Source organism: Passer domesticus, chromosome 4, assembly GCF_036417665.1.
Source record: "Passer domesticus isolate bPasDom1 chromosome 4, bPasDom1.hap1, whole genome shotgun sequence".
NCBI classification, from domain to species: domain Eukaryota; kingdom Metazoa; phylum Chordata; class Aves; order Passeriformes; family Passeridae; genus Passer; species Passer domesticus.
Genome location: NC_087477.1, coordinates 41,284,652 through 41,303,814, shown reverse-complemented (window position 1 = coordinate 41,303,814; position 19,163 = coordinate 41,284,652). Strand labels below are relative to the sequence as shown.

Here is a 19,163-nt window from a genome sequence, read left to right as displayed (position 1 = left end):
AACTCAGCATGCACAGAGCAAACACAATTCACTAAACAGCATAATGTTATCAAATATCAAACACTTGATTACAAGTACTTGATGCCTTGAAATTAGATGCCAAACCTCTAAGATACGTGCCTGCAGGCCAAATGGACCTTCCTCCCTGAAACAGTACATGGCAAGGGCATTGTCTGAGTGTGCAGTTCATGCACTGCCCCCCTTGCAGAGAGTTGCTGCTTTCCAGCTCATGGATACCTAAATGAAATTAAACTGCTGTTTTTCTCCCAGCAATATTTCTTGCCTGTAATATCTCCTGTAACACAGGATTATTTACAGCACTTTGACAATATCTTGACTCTAACATTTGTGAAAAGTAGTGATGAAATACACCTGTCCCAGCAGCAACCAAAACCTTGGGAGAAGAGCACAAGGGCAGCTGGAGGGCACCACTGTTTTTCTCTATGATAACAAGCTGCAGCCACAGTGATGAAGTCAAAGTTAAGCAAATGTTACATTTCCATCCTAGCACACCAGGAAACCTGAAGCTGTGAATGGACAGCAGTATGCTCAAAGGCATCTGTCCAGTTTCTCCTGCAGCCAAACCCTTCTCATTCTTGAGTATACTCTCAGCCCAGCACCACCTTACTCTTGTGTCAGACCCCAAATCCCTGTGGTGATGGCCCTGTACCTGTTTCCAGCCTACAAGGCTGAGCTCAGCAGCAGGCAGCCAACATAGAAGGGAACAGAGGAACAAGGTGGCTGAGTGAGCCCCAAAGCAAGATGTGGGAGGTAACAGATGAAGCTTTCTCTACTGAAATTTTAGATCACTGTCTCATTTCTCAATCCAAAGGGGACAGTTTACTTCTGTCATGCTGGGAATCAAAACTGTCCTTGGGCAGGTTTGGCCTATGCCTACCGGTGGGCCATGACTGTTTTAACAGGTTGTTTTGTTATTGGCTACTGTGCTTCTCTCAAAAGCATGCAACTCAAAAAAAAAAAAAAAAAACCAACACCTTATCTTCTTCATTTAATGAAAGATCTCTAATTAAACCCCTCACCATTATATCTGACATGCTATGACACCTGAAGAGTGCAACATTTACTAAGAAATGTAACAAATATATTTTAAAAATTCCTTGAGAATAAAGGGCTGAGAATGTGTGTGTGCATCCCTGCAGGAATATATAAAAATTCTGCACAGAATTAAAATTTCTGATTATATAATTTTTTTTTTTAACTGAATAGACTCAATTCAAAAAATAAGTGATAACCTCTTCTTTGCTGGCCCAAATTTACAACTAAGTTGCTTTGACAATCTGAAAACTGGAACCCCTATGTCTTCTATGTTTCCCCTAATAATTCAGATATACATGCCAAAGAATAGGCTTTTTGTCTCATTAACAGTGTAAAATGATATTTTATTCCACCAAAAGGCTCTCCAAGAAAATACATGAGAAGTGTAAATGGTTAGAAAGGAATTCCCCATTATACCTTTAGACACCTTTTTTTTCATTTACAGAAGAATTTACAAAATTTATCACATACAGAGATTTTAACACCTAGGAGACATAGGATTTGGCTTACTACACTTGTTCAAACAGAGTTCAAACTATTTTTTGACTCGTAAAAGGTGGCCTCTTCTTCCGTTTGTGTGGGCAGACAGGAATATAAACATATGTTTTTTTCATCTATAAAAATGTTAATTACCAAAATGTTACACTTTATAAGTGGAAAATGTCACAACAACATAAAGGGTTTGCTTTTAAAAGTTCAGATAGAAAGCACAGTGCTTTTTTTGAGCTGATTCTTTCATCACTGACATGTAAGACTTCATGCAATCCCATCCAGGAAGTCTACAGAGAAGTACACTCACTGTTATAGCATATTATTAAAATGCTACAACAGTTTTACTCATACAGTTTATAGGAACTCAAATAAAACAGGTAACAAACCTCCCCTCCCAGACCAAGTTCATCAGTCTGAGACTATATTTGGTATTTTGTTAGCCTAGCTTTTAACATAAACGTTCTGTGAACAGCCCCAAAAATCTTCTGATAATTTTAAAAATTCAGTCAGGCCTAGGCTCAAGGATGTGTGCATGTACACACACAGAGGCAGGAACTGACAGTGTAGAGGTAGATAATCTGGATTGAAAAAATACGGTTTGTTTTGAAGGTATTTTTTTAACTACTAAAGCTACTTCATTGTATGAGGTTCTATACCCTAGATGATTGTGGTATAAATTTCATGAGTGTTACCAAACTGGTTTCAGAGGTTCAAAGTGTTACAACTTCTATTCTCCGCCTCCAGAAGCTGATTGCTAAGTGAATCCTGAAGTGATGGTGGGATCTTTTCCACATCTTCATTCAAGTAACTTGAAAATAAAGTTTTTCTAGAAAAAGACCACTTAAACTGTCTGACACTGTACAAAGAAGCTCTATTATGAAGCAGCAGCCAGCAAAGAAGAAAAAGCTGTAACACCTCAAAATACCCAATGTCCACACCAAAACCATCTGCAACCACAGCTAAGGACTGGACCCCAACAATTCATTTAAAACCAAGTTCAAATTTACCCACTCTTCCATTGAAATAATCTTACTCCAACTTGGGGAATGGGTAAGTATCTCACCCACTCCCATATCCAGTCACTGATTGCAACTTCTACACTGTATTTCACCTTAGCCCTCTGTTGGCAAAACATTCATGCAGATATGCAGTCAGCTGGATCAGAGAACAGATCTAGATTAAAATTAAGCAGACAACAACGTATCTGCTTTGACCTGGATCAGTTCCCCAATCTGATTCTCTACACAGCTGCAAAAACACTTTCATAAACACTGGACGGAAGGCAATGGAGGAAAAGGGGGGAATGAAGGGATCACATTTTTTTTGCATCAAAGCCTTGAAACAATTGTCAGATTGCAGCAGTAAAGGCCAACTCTTGATCACCAAGCTGCAGCAGAGATTCCAGGAAAGAAGTGTTTGAAGATTTGCCTCAATCAAAAAATGCTAATGGTATGCTGCTAAAATAGAGGTTCCAATGTATGATTAACATAGATGTCAAAAAGCCATCGTGCTTTACAGTTGAACAACAGTTAAAATCTTTGTTCCTTGTCAATTAACTACATATACCTATTTGCTCCTAACAATAAGCAGAGTAAGCACTCCGTAATACAACTGGCACACATATCACAAAACAAAAAAGAAACATTGTGGATAAGCACAAAAACCTACATGTAGACTCATCCCACACAGGAGACTTAAGTGTCATATATAGAAGATACTATAGGTCGGATTTGATTTTTCACATGGAATGCTCCTAACGTTTCAGTTCTTTCTAAATATTGCCCTCTTTCCCCACCTCCCTCTGAACATTGCATTTTCTGTGGCACAGTAAGTGCATATTTCTTTACACCCTCCTCATTCAGCCTGTTTCAGCCATTTCAATGACCCTCACAACCATCATAATCCTTTCTCCTAGCTATCTTAATTTGAAGGTACTTAGTCTAAATAGTTTCCTCATCTGAGTCTCCACTGGACTGCAGATTGCTTTCATTTAAAGAAGCAAGCATTTAAGACTCAAACTCCTGAAGCAGAATTCACAGAAGTGCAGTCATATTCTTTCTCTACATAGAATGATATTTGACATTTCTCAAGTGCATCCAAGAGTAAGAGGGTTTTTTAATCAAAATGACAAAACCTTCTAAAACTGTTTTCAGAAATTACAGAAATTTTTGAGCTAAGAACAGCCCATCACCCTTATTTAAAAAAAATAACTATTTATAAGACACAGATTTTGAATGCAACTATTATTATAATCATCAGCAAGTGCTACAAACTTCTACAGAGCTCTATCAGCTGGGGATAGCACCAATAAAACTTTGTATCAGCAATAAGAAAAATGAGTTCTAACTTCAGATCAAATGCTGTAATAAAAGTCAATAGAAATCTTGTGTATCTTGGTTTTACACAAACTTGCAATTCCAGCTATACTGTAAATGCAGCTCTCTGAGCCTTTGAGGGCTTTTAATTGAAATATTAGCATATGAACCGAGGAGAACAGGCACAAAGAGACTGCAAACATGTGATGCCTTTTCCCCATATAGGGAAAACCAAGATAGGGCCTTCTAGATTATGGGTTCTTTGGTGACATTTGCAGCACCACAGACCAACAGGAGCCCACCAGCCAGTTAAACTGGCTTCAGAGGTTCTTTGCAGCATCATTTACTAGGAACACACTGCTGATAGCTGAACTGCTCCTGACTGAACCAATGGATTTATGCTGCCATAAACAGCAAGAACAGGGAAAACCTGAACTAAAAAGTTGTTTCAGGTTTATTCTGTTCTATATCTGATCTCTGCACTTAATTAAGAAATGTTATCAGACACACTGTAACCCATCTCAGTCCTACCAACCAGTCTTAGACAGGAACTCTGCAAAGATTCTCCTGATCTCTCCTTCTGCTCCTCCTGGAATATCAAATACTCTCTCTCCTGCAGTAGCTATTCTCTTTAAAACAGATTCTCATCAAAGGATGAGACTGAGTGTATTTGCTCAGAAAACAAAGTTCTGTTCACCTACAGCCTTTATAAAAACTCGAATGCTCATTTTTTGCTGAGAACAAGTACTTTACAGAACTACACCACCAAGAGCAGACAGCACACAATTGTTGCTGCTCCTGCTCCCTTCTTACACTTTTTTTTTTTTTAGAAAGGCAGCTGAAGTGTAAAAGGCAATGCAATGCTTCTGTGCCAGAGCTCTCAGCCACAGGAAACAAAAGATTGGCAAACCACAGACTGAGCTTTTCTGTCCAAGGCCACTGCAGTGCAAGGTTCATGCACTGCTGCTCTGCACCTCAGAGCAGGGACCCTGCTGAAAACAGCAACACATCATTTTCCCTTTCCACTGCTTCTCCATCAATGTACGCCCTTCTTCCCCAAGGCAGGCACAAGCCATCCTACCTGCTACTCCTACACCACAGGGTGAGCTGCTTCCTTCACTCCCTTCAAACATGGCCAGGATGACACAATGTCATCTTACACAATAAACAGAAAAAAGGAAAATAAAACTTGCCTCAGAAAAGCTCTCAGCAGATAATTATATTTAAGCCAATACTGAAGTGTAAAGGAAGTCCTTTCTATAGCTCATTTGGGAACAAAATTACACACACCCTTTAGTAAATATTTTTACATCTCTAATGTCAAAACTGAGAAATGTCAGCCACTGATAAAAAGGCCTAAGCATGTGAGATTCCCTACTGTATTAATCTAAAAGGCAGGAAGGAAAAAACAATCTCTTTCAGAAACAATTTGTAGGCTGTGACTGGTAACAGGATGCTTGGTCTAATTCAAGACTGTCACTAGGAAGAAAACTTCTTTAGTGTTTCCTAAACTATCTAATTTAGTTTAAAAAATTATGGAAATGTGTTTTGTACAAGGTAGAAATAAAATGCTTTTGGCTCTGAAACCTTCCTATACATATAAACATAAATTGATAAGTGTGTTATATAGATAATGGAAACCATGAGGAAGCAGGGTAAGTTCTATTTTAAACTAATTTGAACTTAAGCATCAAAATTCCTGCACAGATATGAGTTGGAAGGATGAAACCATTTTAACAGAGGTACATTGTAGTGGTAGCAAATAACTTACTAAGTTATTAAAAGAACAAAACAAAGGTGGGGAGAGCAGGAAGACACCTTCAGCATACCTGTTTTTAATCTAGCACAGTTTTAAAATCCAGTTCTCAGGAGCATTTTCTGATTTAAGAATCAGTATCAGCATTTCGATTAGACTTCAGCTTTTTCAAGAAAAGTAATTTCAATATGAATTTTTTTCAATCCTTTTATTTTCCAGTTTTTTCAGCAAGAACCAGAAGTACAGTCAGGCCAACGCCAATTCAGTCACCTGATGATCTGGTCCATCACAAAGCCAACTTTTGCTGGCTATGTGATTCCAGGCCAGGGAGTCCTAAGGCAGATGCCTGTATGAAGGAACAGTGCTCAGGAGCTATGTTTTAAGCATATATTATTTTGGAAACCAGAAAATTTGCTTATTTTCTCAACCTTTTTCTTATCATCTGTTCATGGTTCATGTTTCTTCCCTGAGCCTCATCTTTATTTTAAGAAGCTGATGCAACTGAATATGTGATAACATATGCAAGAATACAAAATAATAATCTATTTGAATTGGTTTAACTTGTCCCTATGATTTTTCCTTTAAATTTTCCTCCTTTCCAGGCAAGGAGCATGGTTTGCTATTGTAATCTGGGGCCAGTCATGTATTCTTTGACAGGCTGTTACCCGTGTTTAAACTTTCAAAATATGTTAATCAACTCATACTGAAAATGTTAACCCACTGATAATGTTAACCCTGGATAAACTGACAACTATCTCCTATGTAAGCTTTAATCACATTTTCCTTCCTCTGAAGACATAAGAAATATAGCCACACATAATTATAACCATCACATTTACCATGAGTATGAACAAAAATTAGATCTTGAAAGACCATAATGTTCACATTTAATTAGAGACAATTTTAAAGGACGTATTTATCAAAGAAAGGACAGTTTGAAAGTTTCGTATGGCATGTTTATTTCTGCCTGGTGTAGAATAAGAAGGGTAAGAATCCCATCATTAAGAGGATATGGATGAAATGGTAAGGTTGAAATAAATGCAGAAAACCCCCCCCCTCACCCTACAAACCAACAGTTCAAGAATCCTGTTGTAAATTAAGAAACTATAATGGCATTAATTATAGAAAGTATTTTTTCTCAGTTCAAATTCTTAAAGAAAGCCCAATTTCGAAGAAGCATCTTCATAGTTCTGTCACTTTCTTTGTGCCTAACCTCCATGACAATGTTGCCAAACGTACTTATTACTTTGAATATTAAATCAGTAATTATGTGACTCATTTAACCATTAAATGTGGTACACTGGAAAAAAGGAATGTTTTTGCAAACTTGAAACCTCCTATATCAACAAGAAACTTACTGCCACAATGTTTGTTATTTGTAGCTGGAGCAGCTTGATTAGGGACTTCTAAAGCTGCTTGTTCTATAAGTGTGTCCCCCAGTGATACAGCAAGAATCCAGAAAATTCAGCTTATTTTCTTTGCTAGCTCTACTTCTAAATGAATACACATTTCAAGATGTAACAACTTAAATCTTCAAAGCAGTAACTTGTAGAACAAAACTCCTAATCATAACATGAGAAGTAGTAGCTTACCTTATTTTCTTCCAAAAATTTCAATTTTATAGATACATCATTACGCATTTTGTCATATTTCTCTTTATGCACTTGAAACAACTGCTGTGATTGTTCAATCTTTGGCAGAGTGTTTGCATCACGAGGGCCAAGATTCAGCTCTTCCAGGTCTGTTCGATAAGCATCGTATTCAATCCTGGGAAGAAAGAGGAAAAGGGAAAGAAGAACCATCTAAGGGCAGTGCCTCAAAATTGACCTCACTTGTAAGTCCAAGTACAACAGAAATTGGACAAAAGAGTTAAGTACAGGGAAAAAAACCCCAAAACCAACAACAACAAAAAAACAAACCTGGGCAAATTTTTTCCTCCCTCCTCCTATTTATCAAGCACACTGTATAAAACTGCCTCAACAAGCACCCTCCCTTTTCTGTTCCTGTCTCAGCCCCTCTGTTTTGTACAGGCTTCAGTAGTCAGAGCTTCTTCTGAGACATCTCAACCTACTAACCCAGAAACAGCTAGCAAATATTTTTCAGGTCATTCTTCTGCTGTTGAATCAGTTCACTGGAGAGTTTGTGTTGAAAGTAAGAGGCACATGAAGAGCATAACGCCCCCTTCAAGCAGATGTTTGAGGAACAGGTCACTTACACCAAACTCTGACCTAAAGCATTTTCAGCATGCTCCAGGCTGCTCCATGTGCATTAATCGGACAGTTTCATAGCTCTTCCACAAATACTTTTCTGAGAACTTGTCTGTCCTACAGAAAAACAGACTGCAAAAAGATGGTGCGGCCCTGCCCAAAGCATCACTCTTCTTTCCATACTTTTCTGTAGTTGTCAAATAATGGAACCTAGCACATCCACCTATTTTAATGGGACAAACCACACTACTTTTGGCCTTTTAAACATGCTTTCTTATAGATATTTCTTTAACTGGAAGCCAATCAGGATTAAAAACTGGTTATAATCCACAATTTTCAGTTCATGTAACTGCTCAAAAGAAAAAGACAAACTTTTCGGAGGTAAAAGGAGCAATATTCACAGGGCTCCTCCTCCTGATTCTCACTGCCACTATGATTGAGGATTTATATGTAATTTATGGCTTAATTCCTAAAAGGAAACCATTAAACTTACAGAGATCTGACAGAAGAGGGGAACAGATGAATGCTCAAGTGCAACTGGGACCAGGAAAGAAGAGGCACAGAAATAAACGCGACCTATTTTCACAGTGCAAAATGATGGACTGGCCATGTCAGTGAAGAACCTTTATAATTTATTTGACTTATTAAAATGGAAAAATATTTGATATCTTTAGTGAACAGAAAGGGAAAGCAATAAAGGTATTTCAAGAGGGAAGAACCATATATTGAAAATGACTGACAAGAACAGTTGCAGCAGATGTATTTTGCATAAATTTTCCAGGAGATACCTGGATGTATGAACCAATTATTTTTTTTCCAAAATACATGTAAAAAATAAAGCAATACCTTATCTACACATTAATTCTACCTTTCATGCCTTTGAAAGTTTACCTAAATATCAAAACAATAACCTACTATGTTGTTCAAAAATAAGCATTAGAACAGAACAATTGAAAAAGAGGGGGAAATTCAAAACTCCAGCAGTTTGCAATTTTGGGCCTAAAAAAACCCAAATATCACAAAAAATTGTATGTATAAACTACATCTTTTGTCAAATTAAAAAAAAAAAGGCACTTTATTGTGGTAAGTGAAAGAAAGTCAGAATGGAATCACTCATCAGAAAGAGCTACAAGTCCCTGACAGCAAAAAGGAACCCAGCTTTAGAAGACTATGCCACATCTAAAAGTAACCTTCTCCAGGATAAGAAAGCCATTATTCACTCGCTGAGAAATTTCTGGTTTATTTTCCCCTTTCTGACCAAGCCTGAAACATCTGCATAAAAACCAAAGTGTGAATTGCAGGCATTATTCATCAACAGAGGCACAAGATGAAATGTCTTTCAGTTGAAGAGATTATTTTACCTATTGCAATGCAGCTGGATAAAAGTGTTAATCTTCCACTGTCACGCTACTTAGAAAGCCACCTTAATCTAGCACGTGGGAAAAACCAGCTATAATTACTCCTACAGCTAACAAGTAAAATTCAGTCTACAAGGAAACACGTACAAAACATTTGAAGATCTGTGCAATCATCTACAGTTAAACAGAAACCCTCATTAGCTGAGAGCTGTGTTATAAGGCTTTTATCTGACAGGTTAGTCATTCAAACACAAGACCTAAATTGATACAGAGTCTGCTTCCCAGGGATTAATAAGAAAAAGAGCTAGACACACGATAGCTACCTGGCACTTTCATACTGTTTCACAGTCAACAATGTATCCTCAATTGTTTTATTCACCAACGTATTCACACTGGCAATAAAAAAGTTAATAGCCCCGAGAAGTGTTTCTCCATTTTTAGCTAGAAGTTTCTGCGTATCTGCATTGTAGCCAAACTCCTCCTATAAACAAAGAACAGAGAAAACAAAGCCGTAGATCAATTGAAATCATAGCATTCATCAGTAACTATATTAAAAAAATGCAAACAGATGTGGCAGGTCTTTCACTTCTGTTTGGATATGATTATGATTTAAATACGATATTTAGTTCACCGTTCTAATGGAATCTCTCCAACATCAGTAAAACATAGTTTATAATTTTGTTACCAGAGATGATGCTAAATCCTATTTTATAATGTGATTTTTCTGTACTCTGATATCTCGAATGTTACTTAAAAGTAAGTGCTAATGCAATCTTCACATTGTCATTCAGCAGGGTTTTAATCCAGAATCTCTCATGGTTGTCTAGGTAATACTTTAATACGAACAGAAACACTGCTACATTAAATACAGTAATGTAACTAAATTCACAAGGGCACACAGCATTAATTATCTATTAAGTTTTATTCCTACATTCTGGAAAGGAGCACTGCAAAAAACCCCAGCATCTAACATGGTTTAATAGGCTATAAATAATTGAAGAGCAGAGCATTATAATGAATAGCAAATAAATACTTTAATGTAGCTCATCCATAAATTTCAAAGAGATGAGGGCAAAACTATTTTCAAGGCATTTTAGTCACATTTAGACATATGTTTGTCCATGTCTCTTTGTTAACAACAGAGTAAGCTGAGCAAGGCTGCAAAGATTTTTCTAATGCATGGATGCCAAATGAATCCAATTATTTTATCTATGTCATCTATATAGCATCTCCATATTCTACAGATGGGAGTTCTCAGGAAAGAGTACAGTCCCTGGTTATAATGACTATAAAACACACTAGGTTCATATTTGGAACTTTGGTCTTTTTAGGCTTGCACACTGCCAACAACTGACTCAGAAGTGCTCTACTCTCCCAGTTTCTTTTCATCTGTCTAGAAAATGAACACCAGAGCCAAATGACATTCCATGTCAACAAGTTCATGACAGTAAGGGTAGCAGGTAATGGGCAATGGTAAGGGAAGAATCCTCTAGAAAAGAAGGTGCAATTGAAGTGAGCAGTGGAAGGAGAAGAAAAAAGGAAGAGAAATTAGGGCAAGTTTTTATGAGCTAAGCCCTGTAAACACTGCTAAAAATCTGTCATTTTTGCTTTGTACAGCTGCTTAGGCAGCAAAAGCAGTTGGCTAAATTGCTACAGATTTTGCTGGGAAAAAAACCCCAAACAAGTATTTTCCAGCTGGCTTTGCTCTAACACTGCCAGCTACACAGCTAACACGAGTGCTAGCACAGAGAAGAAATAGCAGCATGCTGACAGAGACAACAGCAGCAGAACTGCCCCTTGCAGCAGCCTACTCCCATCTATTTTTCCTCCTGCAGGCAAGGCTGCAATTAGTTTTCCAGCTGGTCTCTCACTCAGATCATCCAGACTCAAATGAAAACACTATCAGTTCAAAGGGGGAGGTAAGAAGGATGGGTCTGCAGTGGCCTGCAGTACTAAGGAATATGCTAACCAACAACTGTCCTTCCCATGGCTCATAACTTCATACAAACTTCTCAGTTTTGTCCATGACCTCTGCAGATTCCTCTTACGAAACACACAGGAAATCCTTTCTACACCCGGAGTTTACATTCAGTTCATACTCTATGCTCAGGTCAATTAAAATTGGGATTCATCTGCCTATATAATTAGAGGCACATGGGCCTGGAACCAGCAGTTATCTTTGTATCCAAAAGAGAAACAGCAACCCATTCACATGAAGTAATACCTCACCAGATACCACATTAAAAATTTGTTTTGTTATAATGTATAAAAGAAAAAGTTATTATCTTGAGACTTGGGGGGCTTTTTAATTTTATTTAAGTTTATATACTGTTATCATATTAAACATTAAAGACTAGCTGTTCAGAAATTTTACTTTTAGTCCTCCACAAGTTTTAGAGGCAAAAATCCAAATATCCAAAAGTAGGCCTGGCTACAGATGATAATACATTACAGATTAAACAGAGGGAAAACACAAAGAGGAAAGAGACAAACACCAGGCAAGTCTCCAAGAAGCAAAGGTTAGATAACTCTTATTACAGCAGCAGAAACCTTTATTTGATTTTCATCAACAACCCCATTCAAGAATCTACACAAGAGATGAATGACAGAAACAAAGTCCAAGACCAATACAAGATGCTGAAAGAACCTGGAAGATCAGCATTCCCATTAGAAGTTATAAGCTAATCATGGGAAAAACCCCAAGATTCATTAAATGAGCATGATGCCAGATTCCATCCAAGTTTTGGAAGAAACTTCCAGTTTCAGCACGTACTTCACAACAATCACTAAGATCTTCCACAAATCACATGCCCATATTTGTGTCAAGAATAAACTGATTATTAAAAGCTTCATCATTTAATTTCTTAGCTGCTAGAAATGCTCTACATTTACAGATTTTCATCTGTCAGACTAATATTAAAAATTCCTCCACATTAGTGTAGGAGTTTCACATTTTTTCAGCTATCTATCACTTAAGGTTCCTCTGTGCAAGCATGAACTCCACCTACTCCCTTAAAACTCAATGGGAAAAGACAATTATGAAAAGACAGATGGTTTTAAAATCACAAAGATAATTTGAGCTGTTTCAGCAGCTATGTTTCAGGGAATTGTTAAACTATTTAATATTGGTTTTCCAAAGGATCAAATTGTTTTAACTTTGCAAATGCAAACAAGCAATGTAGAAGCAAGCCAGCTACTATACTCTGTAAGCAACATGCATCTTGTCTCTCTTTACAGCAAACAGCTTTACTACTGGCAAAAGAACGTGCCAGTGTTACATAAACTTCTAAACCATGGAATCATAACAACCCAGATATCTCAAGATTGCCTCTCTTGCTCAGCTACTCCAGGCAACTGAAGAATACAGATTAGCCTTATTAGTAGGAAAATTCTGATTAAAAATGGACTTAGAGATCAAATCTCAATTCTTAAATATGCTACAGAAAAATAATTTACTCACATTCAATGTGCACAAGTGAAGTAATGTGCCCTAATCTACTTATTCCCAGGCACATTCCCCAAAGACATCTTGTAATTGAAATGACGTAACACTCTGGAACACTTTGATGCCATTTCATTAGGTGCAAAATTAATACTAAAATGCATATTCTCTAAAAAGCAAAATTGTCAGTTCTTGAGTTCAACCATCAACTAGAGACTAACATTTAAGAAACAATAAAAAACTACAGTAATTTCAATAATTTCCTAGTTTTAAGTGAATCACAGAAGCTTTCAACATAAAGAGCATGTAATATATTGTTAACTACAATGTTTATAAAAGTAGCTGCTAACTAGCAGATACCCTGCACGAGTCAATTAGGCTTATCTTCATCTTGCCACTGTATTTTTTTAACGCTACAGAAGTCTTACATGAAGTTCCAATGATTTCAAACTCAGGTCAGCAAATGCATCTCCAAGTTGCCTTTGGGTATGTACCATCTGGAAGAGCTGTGTGGACAGTGTCTGTGCCAGTCTCAAGATATTTTCATATTTTTTTTTGTTGTCTCTCAATATATCTATCTGAGCTTCTAGTTCCAGGTCTACTGTTCTTGAGCCACGACCCAGTTTTTCAGAGATGATCTGACGTGTACACTGCAGAAAAAAAATTAAATTATAAAGATTCAAGTATATTCAAGACAACACAGCATACACCCATTTTCAGCTTCAAGGGACATATAATTACACACAATTCTTTCACAACCACCCCTCCCAATATAAGTTTGCACAACAAACTGAAAAAACAACACAGTCTTTAGAAGTTTATCAGGACTCAGCAAGAACAGCTGGACAAGTCTCAACTCCTACTAAGATGAATATTCAAGTTAGCAAATCAAGAGCATAACTAATTGTTTCTCAAGTAAAAGAACACTTATCTTTTTATAGGTTTGGTGAATCTCATTAAGTTAAAAGAAGCATTTTAGCCCATTGCATTTAAGTCAGTTAATAGGAGCATTACTATTTGCATAAAAATGTCTAGTTAGTAATCTTTTGGGCTTTGTCGACCAATTTTCTGATCAGAACATCCATGTTAAATTTTCCAAAAATGTTCACTCTGAGATTTTTTTTTAGGTGGCAAGTAAGAAGGTGGTGGTTTTCAGCATGTTTTTTTAAAGCTGATTAGAAAACTGGGAACTCCTACCGAGAAAGATGCAAAAGTATTAAAATGCACTTATTATTTGCACTTTTCTATAAAACTGAGATGATCTACTCAGAAAGACTACTTCTTTTCTGTCATAATTCAAATTCTTAGTAGGCTTGCAGTTCATTAACACACTGAGCAGGAAATGTGCTCTTACGCAGCTGTAGACACTCTCAGCCAGCCTATGGCTGTGACAGAGCAGGCTGCTACCACATTCCACTGATCTGTGACACCTTCTCTGCCAGAGATTCGAGCCCAGCCTGGCAGTGAGCCTCCCAAGATGCACACTGGGGTTTCCCTTGACTGAGACACAGGAGAAGCCATTTGCAAAGCAGATGTGTAGCAAAGCTATACAGTTGCTCCATGGAAAGCAGAATTATTTACTGCTCTAGGAAGTTACTTGAAGTTAATCTGTGGTCCCAACGCATGAACAGATAGGCAACTTAGACATATGAAAAATTACTGCTAGAAACAAAAGGTACAAGGAAACTAAGTTAGTAGTCAAGGCCACAACTACTCTGAAAGGACTTAATCTAAGCACAAAGCTGCTATTTTTAATTTTTTTTTTGGTGTGAAATAATGCCCAAATTTATCTGGTAACATACTCCCCAAATACAGCACTGGATTTCCCAGGGTTTCCCAATTCAAGGACTTTAGTTTAATACCATCTTTACTTGTGTCCAAAGGAGATGCACATTCAACCTGCTAGAACTTCCACATCCTTTCTTACTGCAATACAGGAACATAGGAGAGACTCAAGAATTACCAAGGAGATCAAGTTGGTCATGACCCGTAAGGTTTAGGTCAAAAGTTACAGACAATTTGGGCTACTTTGTCAAATTCAAAAAATTGACAAGAGAAAGCCCAGCTAATCTAGATGATGTTTATCTGTTAAGCATCAGAAATTTGGGAGAGCATTAACAAATCATAAGAGAGAATACAACTTCACTACTGAAGACTCCACAAGAAATTGCAAAATACAGCTTAGCTCTGAGTGTGCTCAGAGGATAAATAAGCCTTTCATTAGAAACTATGGAAGCAATGGTCAAATTTTGGCTATTTTTCCAAAAGAGCTGACGCACACACACACACAAACCCCCATGGAAATGCAAGACAAAAATCTGAATCATGGAAAGCAAGATTTTTGAAAGCAAGGATAAATTACAAATGAAGGAATTATTTTCAGCCAACATGTATTTGCTTCATAAGTCACAGCAAAACACCTAAAAAAGCCCAGCAGTGATGAGTGAAGAAAAACCAGTAACTGGAAAGAGTTACACTGCATACTTTGTTAACTCAGATGTAGCAAAAGATAAAGAAAATGCCCCAATCTATTTTGATTTACTCCATTTCTGAGTGGACTAATACAAGCACACAGGTTGCTCTACATTCTCACTAGCAAAGAAAATTCCATGCATTATTTCCATCGTGCTTTGTTCTAAGAGTATCTATGAAGGAAACTGTCATGAAAAAGACCATGCAACTCAAAAAGAAGTCATCCAATGCAAAGCTTAAGAAGACCAACTCAGAGAAAAAAAAATTACCAAAATGCATTTAAGAGAAATATATTTTAACTTGTATATGCCAAAGATGAACAGAGGCATTACCAGACATGTCTCAGAAATAAATGTTCTACTAGTAGCCCAGTGTCAGAGAGATTTGCAAAACAAGTTTGCTTTTTTTTCCCCCCTCAAAGTTTAAGAACTTGTACAAAAACCAAAAATTTCAACCTTTTTAGAACTGCTGAAAGTCAAGAAGAGTCTTGACTTTCTTGGGCCTAAATGTTTTTGCTAGACTGAAAACCTCTCTCTCATCCAAAGGGAAAGGCATGGGCAGAAGAAAGAACAGAACACAATCCTGACACTAGACTACAGAAAGAAAGGCAATTTCTCTTCACACTAACTCATGATTACTAGGGAGCATTTGACTGCAGAGTGTGAAGGGCAATGGTAGTTGCAAAGGCATTTACAGATGGGAATGACTTCTGAACATACCCAATAATTTTGATTTCTCAACCCCTCATACAGACACCATGGTATAGGAACTACTCATGTCAGATTCCTAAAGGACTTATTAACAGCAAATTTTGCCACTAACTTCCCTTACAGATTAACGTCTGGTATATTGATACCAGGGATTTTAAATTCAGAGGGATTCAAATGCTGATATTTACTCCTGTCCTTTATTTCTGCATCTTCAAACCTATGTAGTTAGCTATTATGAGAAAAGGAGGACACTTCTTCCCATGATCTTCCTGATGGGGACCAAAGCAAGTTAATATGTCCATGAATTTAAATACTGTCCTTAACCATATTAAACATATTTTTTGTACAAAGCCTACAACACAAATGTACGGCACAAATGTAGTTGCACAACACTCTATCAACTGAAAATGCATTTGTAAGTTCTCTGAATGATCTTGTATCTCAAAAAAAGAGTAAAAGAGTGAACAACAAGTCAATATGGGAAAGATCATAACTGACACATCTCCTTAGGCAAGTTTGGGAATAGATAAAAGTAAACATGTTATTTTCTGAAAATGCTAGTCTTTGTTTGCTATGTCATTACTGGTGTGATTCTGGATTTCAGCAAGGGAAAGGCTTAAGCCATAAAAGAAAACTAAAAATTTGAACTTTGCAGACACTACATCCAAAGAAATAGTGTCTAAACAAAGAACCAAGACCCCTTTTCCCAACATTTTTCACTAGTCCTCTGGCTGATGGTTCATGTCAGTGAGTTTGAGACATTGTGAGGTTTTGTGGGTTTGTTTTTTAAATCAAGGTACCAAAAATACAGAATAAGGTCAAGTCCTGCCCTATTTAGTTGTGTTATAGGAGATTTGATCCCAAGAGTCAATGATTTAAAGAGACAAGAGAATTGTAAAGAATAGTTTCAGCTGAATAGCACATATTCTGATTGTACCACAGTGCACTCCAAAGTAGCTGACAGACAGAATCACACAATGGGTCAGGTTGGAAAAGACCACAGTGGGACCCCTGGTTCAACACCTCTGCTCAAGCAAGTCCATCCCAGAGCACATTGCACAGGATTGTATCCAGAGGGTTTTTGAGTATCTCAAAAATACTGAGAGAGGGAGACTCCACAACCTCTCTGGGCAACCTGTCACAGTGCTCGGTCACCTGCACAGTGACGATATTCTTCCTCCTGTTCAGGTGGAACTTCCTGTGCATCAGGTTCTTCCCACTGCCTCTTGTCCTTTTGCTTGGCACCACTGGGAAGAACCCAGATCCATCCTCTTGGCACTCTCCCCTGAGATAGTTTACAGGTATTCATGAGGTCCCCTCTAAATCATCTCTTCTCCAGGCTCAACAGGCCCAGCTCCCTCAGCCTTTCCTCATGCAAAAGCTGCTCCAGTCCCTTCACCATCTTTGCTGCTCTCCACTGGACCAGCTGCAGGAGCTCCATGTCTCTCTTGTCCTGAGGAGCCCAGGACTGGACACAGCACTCCAGAATTGCCTCACCAGGGCAGGATCATCTCCCTCAACCTGCTGGCAATGTTCCTCCTAAGGCACTCCAGGACACCATTGGACTGCAACTTCTGCAGTTGATAAAATATTTAGATGACAAGAAAAGTAGCAAATCTAAAAGCCATTTAATTACACATAAAAAAAAAATTCTGATTATATCAGAAAGACAGCATAAGCATCTACTAGGGATAGAATGTCTCCATCCTTGCTTCTCATCCTCATAGAGGATGTGTTTATCTGAACTTGAAGAACAGTGAAGGGATTCAGACTTTCTTTTCCACAGATAGTTAATTTCTTTGTGGTTTGATACAGACCTCATTGATGCAACTGTTCACAACTCTGTTATTTAAGCTGTAGGCATAACAAGAAGCTATTTTTCAAAACTGGTCTTTCTTTAAAACTTTTGACAGGAATGCATTCCCTGATAATTGTTCCTTACCTTACAGCTCCTTAATGAGAGCCACCTCAGCAAACTGGTGTGCCTTAAGCACCTTTTCATTACTCTTACAAATTATTCATTATTCTCTTTTAATTTCATCAAATCTCAACTGATCATGAAGTATAAGCTTATAAAACACACACTAATTGAAGCAACTATTACAACACTAAGAAAAAACAATCAGCCAAGACAAAACAAAACCATCAGAATAGCAATTAACAAGTTTTGCACTTCTAGATACCACTGATGTCACGTTCATAAAATCTTAAGGTATCAGCAGTCAACTCAAAACCAGCAAAAAACATTTAATTCCAAGCTTTAGCGCTGAAATCTCTACATTCGGAATGATGAAGGGAACATTAGAAATGGAACATTCTTTACCTTGCTAAATCAGTAATACCTATTAAAGATTTTCCACATTGTACCAGGGATTTAACAAAGAATGTTACACTTGGAAGAAAACTAAGCCTTTCCTATACATTTTTGCTTATGCTCACTAGCACAACAGCTTACTTTCATACAGCTTTATTCCCATCTAGTAGCAAACTCACTTATAGAATGCATACATACACACACATAGCTGCATACCTTGTAAGTGTTTAGGCTCCACTTTCTCACCAATTCCAGTTTCTCCATCGCTGGATTCTTTACTTCATCTGCTAACACAACAGGTCCACTCTTCTGCTGGGCTCTGCCCCCTGTGTCAGACACAAAGGAAATCTTTAGGCCTTGGGTCTGGGCTTTTTGTTTGTTAGTTTGTTTTAAGGGATTAGCAGCAGATACGGAGGATTTGTGCAATTGCACATCCAAAAGCAGAGCAAGGCAACAGTATGAACTTAAGACGAATAAGCAGGTTTTTGAAAAGTTCCAGAAAGAAAGACTTACTTTAAAACTGATAAAAAATGTATATATATCTCACTATTTCATGAGGTAATAGGCTGCATTAAGCATACTGAAATCTTAAAACAGCTTTTGAGACATGTTTATTCCTATTATTTTTGAGACATTTATATCTATGTTTAAAAACTCCAACAGTAGAACACCCTTTTGCATTTAGTCAATCTAAAAGTCCGTTTACAACCTGAAGACCATTAAACAACAATTACTGGCAAACTGTTGCCATGATGTACAGAGTTTTTTAATCTTTTCCAATGAAAGTCATTCTTTCCAGAAGGTGTGTTCAGCCAATAGTTAATTTATTTCAGTTTTATTAGCTCATTGTATTAGGAACAATTAAATCTGCAAACCATGAGTACAAAACCAGCAAGGAAGAGATTTAAAGCAACTAATTAAAATACCTAGGGCCAATCACCACACACAAACTACCATTACTCAACATTTTCAAGCTAATATGGGATATTATGTGGATTCCATGTTTCAATTTTGTGAAGTTCCTAGTGTCCTAAATATTAA

The 19,163-nt window shown here is 37.4% G+C and overlaps 1 protein-coding gene across 5 annotated transcripts in view; it reads right to left on the bottom strand.

The window, feature by feature from the left end:
- The window catches only part of ARFIP1 (ADP ribosylation factor interacting protein 1), a 40,595-nt gene that overhangs the window by 1,807 nt on the left and 19,625 nt on the right, over positions 1 to 19,163 (bottom strand). For all 5 annotated transcript variants that reach the window (XM_064417391.1, XM_064417389.1, XM_064417388.1 and 2 more), the window contains 4 exons: positions 18,339 to 18,448; positions 13,055 to 13,276; positions 9,508 to 9,665; positions 7,212 to 7,386 (listed from right to left, as the gene is read on the bottom strand). In XM_064417391.1, the coding sequence (XP_064273461.1) occupies positions 7,212 to 7,386; positions 9,508 to 9,665; positions 13,055 to 13,276; positions 18,339 to 18,386 (603 nt within the window). In that variant the 5' untranslated portion in view covers positions 18,387 to 18,448. The remainder of the gene's footprint in view (positions 1 to 7,211; positions 7,387 to 9,507; positions 9,666 to 13,054; positions 13,277 to 18,338; positions 18,449 to 19,163) is intronic.